Here is a 10,876-nt window from a genome sequence, read left to right as displayed (position 1 = left end):
GTGGAAGAGGCGGCGGCGACACGTGTCGCGCTCCGGTTGGCCGGGCGCGCGGCGGACGTTGTCCGGCGGCGGCTGGACGCGTCCGCCCGCGGAGAGGGGAAATTAGGGTTTCGACTGCAGTTTCGTTTTTCGGGATGCCCACTCATTTATAGGTAGAGGGAGCTAGGAGACTCCAAATGAGGTGCGGTTTTCACCCACACGATCGTGATCGAACGACCTAGAGCATGGAAGAGAGTTTGGTGGGCTTTGGGCTGATTTTGGAGGGGGTTTTGCTGGACACTCAAATGGACTTTGCGGAGGCCCGGTTAACCGTTGGAGTACCAAACGACCTCCGAATGGAACGAAACTTGACCGGTAGTCTCCGGGTGGTATAATAAGACCACTTGACAAGCCTCGGTCCATTCCGAGAAAGTTTGACACACGCACACGAAAGAAAACAAGAGGGGTGCACTGGAGGAGATAGGAGCGCCGGATTGCAAAACGGACAGCGGGGAAAATGCTCGGATGCATGAGACGAACACGTATGCGAATGCAATGCACATGATGACATGATATGAAAAAGCATGACATGACAAAATACAACACGAAAGACAAAACCCGACAACGGAGGGAAAAACATATCACATAGCCGGAAATGGCAAGAGTCGGAGTTACAAATATGGCAAGCTACATGCGGGGTGTTACACTCATCGTCGGGGGCCACCATGCCGGCGTGCTCCGGCTTCACGGGGAGCATGTCCGGCTCGGGCTTCGGTCGGACCAGGCGGAGGGAGCGCCTCGTCGGTGCCGTCGCAGGCGAGGGCTCGTTGATGACGAGGGCGTCGCTGCGAGCACGACGCCCGAGCGGTGTCTCCTCCGGCTCGGGCTTGACGGGGCGGAGGGCCGGCGAGCCGGAGCCCGATGACAAGGACGACCCCGGCTCCATTCGCCGCAGCATCCAGGAACTGCCGCAATGGCGAGAGAAGGAGAGACGCGTCGGGTACTCCAGTCGCGGCACATTGCCGATCTCGATGTAGTCGAGGATGGCATCGAGTGTGCGGCCGGGGACGCCCCACCACTCGCGTCGTCCTTCGGAGTTGAGGCGGCCGCGGGGGATGATGCCGTTGATGGAGGCGATCTGCTCCTCGCGGCGGCGCTGGAAGTACAGCGTCCACAGCGTTTCGCTGTCGGGCGCGTACCTCGGCTTGTTCCGCTGCTCCTCCGTCAACGAGGAGCGGATGTGGGCGATCTCCGCCTGCCGTGCCGCCCCTTCGGGCACCGGCGGCACCAGGACGCCGGCGGCGCTCAGTCTCCACGAACCAGGCACGCGCATGTCGGGGCGCGCCGGGTACTCGGCCTCGTACAGAAGGCGCGCCTCCGGCTCCTGGAGGTGTCGGCGGCGGAAGTCGTTCACCGCTGCGCCGTCGCCTGGGTATCTCTCCGCCATGGTTTCGCTCGTCGGCGGGCAGGGGAGTGGTGGGAGAGCTCGCCGGCGGGGAAAAGGCTTTCACTGGAGGTAAGGGGGAGGTTGTGGCGCTCACCGGCGGGGAGGGGCGCCTTTTATAGCCAAAGCGGGGTGGCCGAGGGCGGCATGCGGGCGGACGCGTGGCGCATGCGGGCGGGACGCGCGTCGGCGACGTCTTCACTGCGCCGCCCGTGAGGCATCAATGGAGGCCGACCGGCGCGGCAGTGCGGCAGCCTTCGCATTGATTCCCGTGGGAACCGAGGCGATGATGTTGACAAAGCGGCTGCCTCGCTGACTCGGCGGCCCGCGGCTGTTTCGCGCCAAAACATTCGCCCCGGCGCCCCCGGGCGCCCCCCGGCGCGTCGGGTTCGGCCTGGGTCCCCCGGCGCTGATTTCAGCCCAAGCCGCCGAAAAACGGGCTCCTAGCGAAAAACGGACTCCTGAGGACGCGACTAGACCGTTTTTTTAGCGTCGGTGCAAAAAAATCGCCTGGAGAGGCCGTTCTGGGGCGCGGGTGGAGATGCTCTTACACCTCCACTCTACTGTGAGCACGTAAAAACTGAGTACTCCTACCTTTGTTTCAAGGACGTGGCTAGCAGGCGCGCGAGCGCCCGTTGGTGGGATCGAGCGCTCTTTCAAATATGGAAAGACCTGCTGGTGCGCTCGACGTAGCCCACCAAAAAAAGAATCTTGTCTCACGTGCATTTATTTGGAGGTCCAAAAAGTTTAATAAGCTATAACTTTTGATTTAAGCATCGAAATCTAATTTCGCTTTCACAGCTGGATTTCTCGCGACGAGTTCTTCAAAATTAGATCCCATATAGATAGGTTTCGTCGAACTTTTTTTTAGGCAACTTTGGGTACGACAGAGGCAACTTTAGTGCTACAGGAAAGCAACTTCATTTTTTTGCCTAGAGGACTGTCTATTAGGTTGGTTTGTGTAAAAATGCTAAAATTATCACAACTGGCCTACCATGGTTGCTCAGTTGCCTACCATGGATATTCAGTTGCCTATCAGTGATGCCCACTTGCCTACAATACTATGAAATTGACCTACCATTGATGTCCAGTTACCTGCTATTGATAATTAGTTACATATCATTACTGCTTAGTTGTCTAACTTGGTAAATTAGTTGCCTACAATTATCTGCTTATCATTGTGTTTTTCCTAAGTTGCCTAAAACACTATGAAGTTACCTATCGGTGATGCTCAGATGACTGGCATTTTAAGATCGTTATGAAACCCGAGTATCACACAAAAAAGTTAGCTATTTTTGGGGTGTTTTTGTGCAACTCCAGTGCATTCAACAAGCAACTCATGTGTGTTTTCCATCATTATATCTGGAGATTTCAATAATTTTCACGGGCAACTCATGCAAAAATTATGAACAACTTGTGTAGGCTTGTGGGCAACTGTCTGATCCGCCCCCTATGAAACTTCTCATCACCCCCTATGCAACTTATCATCTGTCCCTACTTATGTAACCAGTCAACACCCATGACATTGCTAGCTAACATCCACGTGCTCGGTAGCGTTGGCCGATAGACTCCCCCAGAAAAGGAAAGAATAATGCTATCACACCATCCATCTCCACATAGTTTCGAAATTTGAAATCATGATAGACAACTTATATCCCACAAAAACTTTCAACATTGTAGGCAAGTTAGGTCCCTTGATGGACAACTTTCATACTATTTTGGGCAATTGGGGTGTGTAGGCAATTTCGTAGCAATATAGGCAACCTGGTTTCTGAGGCAGACAACTTAGAAGCCGTGTTAGACAACTTTCCACTCTGCGGTAAGCAACTTTCATAGTATCGTAGGCAACTAAACTATCGACAACTTAGTTTTTGATGTATGCAACTCAACAACCATGATAACCATCCATTAGACTATTGCACACAACTATTAGTAGGCTAGTAGGTGAATCACTAACACACACAATGCACTTCATCTAGCATTAAAGTTGCTCCATTTTAGCACTAGCGTTGCCTCATCTAGCATCAAAGTTGCTTTAAAAAAGCACCAAAACATATTCATATGGGATCTAGTTTTGAAGAGTTCATCACGAGGAACCCAATGATGAAAACGGGTCATAATTCCAACACGCAGTTTGAAAGTTATATTCTGGAATTTTCTTGTACTGAAATTAATGCATGTTATGTCATCGTTGGGTTCATATGGTTGGTCAGACGAGTTTATGAAAGATCAACATACTATAGTAGATGAATCTTTCCATATATGGGCAACTTAGGATGATGTCAAGCTACTCGTTAGTCACGGCACGTAAATATTGTGCCCTTGCTTATTATTGTTTTCCTAAGTTGCCTACAAACACTCTGAAGTTGCCTAACAGTGATGCTTAGTTGCCTGACATTACTTTTTCAGTTGCCTACAATACATTGAAAAGTTGTGTATAAGTGTTACTAAGTTGCATATCTATGAAACTAAGTTGCTTAGCATACCAAAAAGTATTTTATGCAACTAAGGATGATGTTAAACTATTCGCTAGTCATGGCAGGCAGCTTAGGATAAATATTAGCCTAGCTCGAAAACTAAGTTGCCTACAATACTATCAACTTAGAGGCAAAACTAAACTAGTTATGGTAGGAAACTTACAGGTGAAGCTAGCTAACTTCAAAGGGATTTTCGATGATACACAGTCATCCTACGCAGACTGGCAGTAAGTTGCTTTCCTATAGCACTGAAGTTGCTTCCGTTTCACCCAAAGTTGCTCATAAAAAAAGTTAGTCAAAACATACTCATATGAGATCTAGTTTTGAAGAGCTCGTCGCGTGGAACCCAGCCGTGAAAACAAATTTGAGTTTCGATGATCGGTTCAAAAGTTATAGCTTTTTGAAATTTTGAAAACGCAAATTAAATACATGCAACTTGGGATCTTGTTGGGAAATCACGAAATGGATGGGCGCACTGAGACATGGTGGACCAGCTCCTTTTTCTGTGCATTAATTCCTTTCTGTGGGCCGTGTATTGGAACCACGTGCGAGAAAGAGACGGGAGACAGGAGCATAAAATTTCTTATCGTGTAGCGCGTGCGTCCGCCATAACGAACGAGCACAGCTGCGCGTTTAAGATTTTAGGTTGTCTCAGAAACACCTCCAAAACGGAGTACTACCTGGCTGCACGTACCACCCTTCCTAATCTAGCTATTGGTATGTGGATCCGATCCGGAATCTGCCCTCCCAGTCAAAAAGGCGTAGCTAAATGCACAACGACAAAGACATAAACAGTCAAAGTGATCAATTCCTAAAGGACGAGGGCTCACGTGCCACAACCGCGCTTTCGGTGGCCGAGTAAGTGAACAGGACCACATGCGCACCTAGCGGTCACAGCCAGCCACGAGCTTGGCAGCAATGGATCGCAGCCCAAAATTGCCCTTGAAATGTGTCGGCGCGGACCGCGCTTTTCATTGATATCTACCAGACCATCATGGCCTTACATATCGGCCGCCCAACCACCGACGGTCATATTTATGACGACCACCGACACCGGGCTCGCCTGACAGTGCGTAGAAGGGCCGCGTGCCCGTCCATTTTAATGGACGCGTGCGACGGGACCGGCCTCATCCACAACCCCCGTCCACACCTAGCCACATTTGCTCCCTTGCCGGCGATCAGGAAACCCTAGCCAGCCAGCAGCAAAACCCTAGCCACCCAGCCATGGGGCTCTTCAACGGGAAGGGGGAAGAAGGGGAGGTTCAGCGCTGGAGCGAGCTCTTCCCGCGAGTGCTCTGCATCGTCGCCACCGGCTAGGCGCGGCACGCCACCGCGGAAGCGGGAGCGGCTCTAAATCCCAATCCACCAGGTGCGGTGGCAATGGCAATACCGCCAGCCCTTGTCGTATCCAGATGTGAACTTGCCGCACGGCTGGCATCTGAACCCGCAGCGCCTCCCTGCCACTACGCCGCCACGCCGGAAGAAGAGGCAACCCACCTTAAGCGCTGGAAGGCGCATTGCCTCGCCGAGAAGGGGGCCGACGGCGAGCGGCAGATGCGATATGAGCAGATGTTGCGCCGCGACGAGGAGGCTCTGCGGCTTGAGGAGGAGGAGGAGGAGCGCGCCCGCCTCGCCGCTATGCCGCCGCCGCAGTAGACGCCGGAGGAGACTACCCTCGCGGCCTATCACGCCGCGTTCGGGTGGGCTGGGCCTCCCCCGTCTTCATTGACCTCATCGGCGGTGACGACGACGACGGGAAGGGTAAGGGCAAGGGCAAGGCGGTCTACTAGGGCAGCGTGCGGGCATTTATTAGAGTTTTTAATTTTCTAGTTATGTTTAAGTGGACTTTGGCCGGCGTTTGACCGGACATTTATGTATAATTATGTTTAATTCGCAGTTTCGACCACGTCGAAATAAATGGGTCGGCCTTCCATTGAGCGCATCTGCCAATCCAAATAAAAAACCGGATACCCACGTCCGCCTGATCAATTCAAACAGACGCAAAGCGGACAAAGCACGCGTCCATTTGAATCGACGTGTTGAAGTTGCTCTAGCTAGCCACCACCCTGCCCTGGCACTGACCTAAGTACGCCGGCCGGCCGGTCCAGAGGCACGGAATATGCGTGCATATCGGTCCAAGTATCCAATTCCAACCATCAATTTCAGTCCAGGCTCAACTACCTAGCTACGAGCCTAGGAGGCGCGGAACCAGCAGAATTCGGTATGTTAGATTCATCTCTTTTGCACCATGTGTATGCACTATTTCATCACCCATGCTGCCTAACAAATTATTTATTGGCTGTTAGTATCCGTACGAAGCCACTATTCCCTCGGTCTGAAACGGATGTATCTAGGCAAATCAAAAGGGTATCAAAAAATCATTTTGTCGGTCCTTAAGCCGCACCATTTCATTTACACACAACGTTCTTCTTGCGTTTTTGCTCACTGGAAAATTCTCAAGACCTATCGCCCCTAATTCCTCAAAATTACCTCAGAATTAACCACATGTTCCAGAACTGGCTACAAGTAAAGCATGAGAAGACATTTTCTCATCAATCAACCCTCCCCCTCTTGTATAGTAATCCCTTCATTTTTATTTACTCTGCATATTAGGTATGTCTAAAATCAAATTTAAATACTTTCAACAAGTCTGTAGAAAAATATATTAACACATACACCATCAAATCAATACTATTGGATTCATCATTGCATATATTTTCACATCATATAAATTTGTTACTGTAGATGTTCATATTATTTTCTACAAACTTGGTCAAACTTTATAAAGTTTGACTTTGCTCAATGCTAATATGTGGAGTAAATAAAAACGATGGGAGAAATTATATTTGTTGTGTGTGCCTTCTTCTTTTTTGAGTTGGGTGGATGCCTTCAAACAACATAAAATGATGCAGCTTCCCTCTTTTTAATACATTGTTAAATGAAGACAAAATACTCACTATATTACAAGCATCTTCACCTGAAGGGTCAATTAAGGAGTACAATAGGTGTATTAGCAAACATTTTAGCGCATCCAATGGCTCTATAATTGTGTTCGAAACCAACTCAGATTATATATAATTATCCTTATAATAATATGCCCGATCTAGTCAATCCAGGCAACCGGTGGTAACCGTTGTTGAAAAACATGTTAGGTGTATGCGACTATTTTCGGACAATAAAGGTTAACTCAGATCTTACTTCTCCGGTTCTGTCAGCCATTGACTTTTTTTTGTCCGTGTCATCTTGGCATGTCATTGGTTATGCCGGTCAAAATGCGTATATATTTGCAAAAAAATGTCCTCTTCTAATTAAAAGGTAGTGTTCCTGCCAATTACTTGGGAAAATAGTCTATGTACATGGCTATCTCTTAGTCATTGACTATCCTTTATCTCTTAGTCATTGACTATCCTTTGTGACGACAGCTACAACCCGTCGTGCATAAATGTTGTGTCGACCTTCTATGATACGAAGAGATGGCATGATCTTTTGAGCTTCAATATTCAAACATATTTTGTTTCTTATGGAACTTCCATTATTATTATTTTTGTTTTCGATTGGTGAGTATATAACCTTCCATTTCAAGTTTAGTATCCAACAATGTGAGCTATAATGAGAAAGTTTTTTATAGTGACACCATATCACATTGAACGGAAAAATCATATGATTTAAATGCAACAAACATGAAAATAACCTATCCTAAGACAAAATTGTGTGTGTGGGGGGGTGGGGGGGGGGTCCCGATTAGAATAGAATTGCTACATTTGGATACAAACAATGTAGTACCATGATTATTATTCATTTTGTTTCTTCTTACTTGATTTCGAGTTTTATGTAGGTTACATTACTTTGATACTTATAGGTTTAAATATTAATAAAGATGTACAAAGAAATATAGCAATACAAAAATGCTTTTACTAACAATTGTATTACAAGATCTCCCTCTATCAGTAAATAGTGCAGTAGTGTTTGAAAATAGGCACCGCTTGCATGATGCCGACATTTTGTCTCCTAGGGGCATATATATATGCTCCCTGATGAAAAGTAAAATTGTAAAAATATACTTAAAAACAAAAACTGAATTGAATTACAACATGCACACCTGTGCCTTCTATCTTCCTGTAAGATTCCACAAAAATATGTCATATGTTTTGATCTTGGCCAAAATGAAAAGAAAATGCCTTGGTGTAAAAAGCAACTTTTGAAGCACTAATTTGATTTATTTTAGCACAAGTCACAATTCTTGTGTTTTTTTCATTAAAAAATTACATACATCCAAAGAGTCATGAACAAATACATGTGAATAGAATTATGGACTTTTTTACATTTGTAGAATTACTTTTACATGTGGAAGCATATCCTCCAGCAGGCCATTTTTAATATCCGCCGGCTCTAACACATATCTTCCCTTGTTGCTTTTCATATAAGTAAAATATATCCTCCACAAAAAAGTAAAATATATAAATTATAAATAAAAATATTTTTCTCCACGAAATCATGTAATATTTCACATGACTAATTAAATATTATTATGTGTATTATGAGTCAACATTACTTAAAAGTAGAGAAGTTTTATTGTACGTTCTCTATGATGGCAGTCTATAAATAGCATCTTTCATTAGCCATTTTCGGTAAATTTGTAACTATCAGCGGACGGTCATTCTTTTGTTTGTTTGAGGGCAGGGGTTCTAGCAGGGGGCGGATCTAGGGTGGCGACATGGGCTGCCAAAATTGTAAAATATTTTTTATATACTTAATACTAGATAGTTAACCAGCTCATGCTATTTTAAGACTTTTTATTAAGACTAAAATGATGTTTACATCAAATTTTACTATCTGTAGTGTAAATTTTTACATTTTTTAATTGCGGCACCCCCCACATTTTAGGTCAGCCACTGGGCTCTAGGATGTTAAAAACAACGAAGAAAGTAGCACTAATTGTAGCTGAGTAGGATATGCTGATTTCGCAAGAGAGAGTGTGTGTGTATGGGAGATAAGATGATAGAAACTAGAACTCGATCTTCTCATCTCTCGAACAGGCTCTAGCCCCGCTTTATAAATAAAGCACGAGTCAATTCTCATCTCGCAGCCATGCTTTATCACATTCTTAAAGCTTAGTAAGTGCTGTGGGTGGTCGATAGCCACACACACCCCTGGCCCTGTAATGCTGCTCATATATAAAGAAGAAAAGGAAGGTGCCCATAGACAATGCAGTCCACTGATGCTGGCTGGTCAAAGAAGGCATTCAAAACGGATTTGCACTGCACTCAGGGCAATAAATAAGAATACTTTGAACGGCCACTGCATTGACCGGTTTTGCGAGGCAACTGAATAACTAGGAACCTACTACGCAGGAGGGCTAGATGCCCCTCACCTCACTCACGCCGATTTTTTCCCTACTACACACAAGGAAGCCAATAGAGACGGATATGGTCTAGCAAATTAGCTAGAGAATGAGGCTAACACAGTCACCAATCTAAATCAGGAGGCGAATTAGTCACCGCGAACCCGGCAAAGTCAAGACGAATCGAACTTGTAGTACTTGTCGACGGCGGCGACGACGTCCCAGGTGCAGCTGAGCCCCTTGGGGAAGACGACGAGGTCGCCGGCGCCGAACTCCACGCACTCGGACGACCCCTTGATGTGCGCCCTCACCTTGCCCTTCACCAGATAGCACGTCTGCCTCGCGTCGAACTTCACCGGAAACTTCCCCGTCGGGCAGCCCCACCTGCACGAGCACGGCACACAAGAACCATTGCACACGCTCACTTAGCCGCCCGCCATGGAAATAATGGAACAAGGAATAAGGAAATAGCTGGAACCGGTGATCGATCGGTACTCACTTGGGCCAGGACCTGACGCCGAGCTGAACCAGGCGCGACTCCGGCGGGCCGTGCTCGACGGCGATAGAGACGACGGGCGGGTCCATGTCCATGCTGACCGGGTTTGAGCTCGAGGCCATGAGCACCTCAGGAGACAGAGGGGGAGGGAGGAGAGTGGTAGCTAGGCTTGGATGCAGCTGGTGGTAGTGTTAGTCTGGTAGGTGTTGAGGCCTCCGGGGCTGGGAGTCTAGGGGAAAGGGCAAGGCTCCAAAGGCAAGCCTGACTGGGAGCTTCCCTGTATTAGTACAGCGGAGGGGAGGAATCTCTCTCTCTTCTCGTCGTTAGTGGTGAGGCGTGGGTGATTTTTTATTATTTCCCTCCAGCATGTGTAGATATTGGGACAGTTGATTCTGTTGGCGATATATCATGATATATCGACGTACAGTGCTTTTACTATGAAAATATGCGATTGGTCTCTTTCCCACTAAAATATATTTCGTGTTTAAATTTGACTATGAATTTTCATTATGTATACCCCACAAGATAGTCAAATCATACTCACAATGTATACCCACGATAATATTGTTTGATCCATAACTTTTGTTTATTTTACCATTCCTTTCAAAAAGGTGATGATAATTTCTTAACATACAACTTTAAAGTTCTCGAATTAAGGAGGAAAAACATGGAAGTTTCTTTCCAAAATTACATAATTCACTGCACTTTCATATGGCGTGGATTAAGGAGGAAAAAGCGTGCTATTTTTGTTTCATATGTGCATTATCATTCATTGGGCTTAGATTAAGGAGGGAAACGTAGGCGTTTTTCGTTTCCTATGTGCACGTCATCGTTCATTTGGCGTAGACTAAGGAGGGAAAACACATGGAACCATATGCCAAATTAGGAATGACTAAAGCACGAAGAGGGGCGACGGGGTGAGGTAGTCTCGGAAGAAACAAACCAAAATTAGCACCTTGCGCCCTTTTAAGCCTACACCATTCTTTTGAGAATGATGGGAGCATGATCAAAATTACGAAATATTGGATCAACTATACTTATGCGCTCTATAGTTTGGAACAAAGAGACTATTGGTGCAAATGATTGAGCACGCCATTTTTTTGGAAATGGCTAACTAGGAAAATGACATTTCGGTCTAA

At 46.6% G+C, this 10,876-nt stretch overlaps 1 protein-coding gene across 1 annotated transcript; it reads right to left on the bottom strand.

Annotated features, from left to right (window-relative positions):
• Positions 1-9,126: 9,126 nt before the first annotated feature.
• LOC123141535 (uncharacterized) lies at positions 9,127-10,061 on the bottom strand. The gene is made up of 2 exons (XM_044560648.1): positions 9,741-10,061; positions 9,127-9,625 (listed from the first exon to the last, which is right to left on the bottom strand). Exons 1-2 carry the CDS (start codon positions 9,857-9,859, stop codon positions 9,415-9,417), a joined length of 330 nt encoding a protein of 109 aa, XP_044416583.1. The 5' UTR covers positions 9,860-10,061; the 3' UTR covers positions 9,127-9,414.
• Positions 10,062-10,876: the final 815 nt, after the last annotated feature.

This window comes from Triticum aestivum, chromosome 6D, assembly GCF_018294505.1.
Source record: "Triticum aestivum cultivar Chinese Spring chromosome 6D, IWGSC CS RefSeq v2.1, whole genome shotgun sequence".
Lineage (NCBI taxonomy): Eukaryota > Viridiplantae > Streptophyta > Magnoliopsida > Poales > Poaceae > Triticum > Triticum aestivum.
The sequence above is the reverse complement of the archived record's forward strand: the minus strand, read 5'-3'. Positions and strand labels throughout refer to the sequence as shown.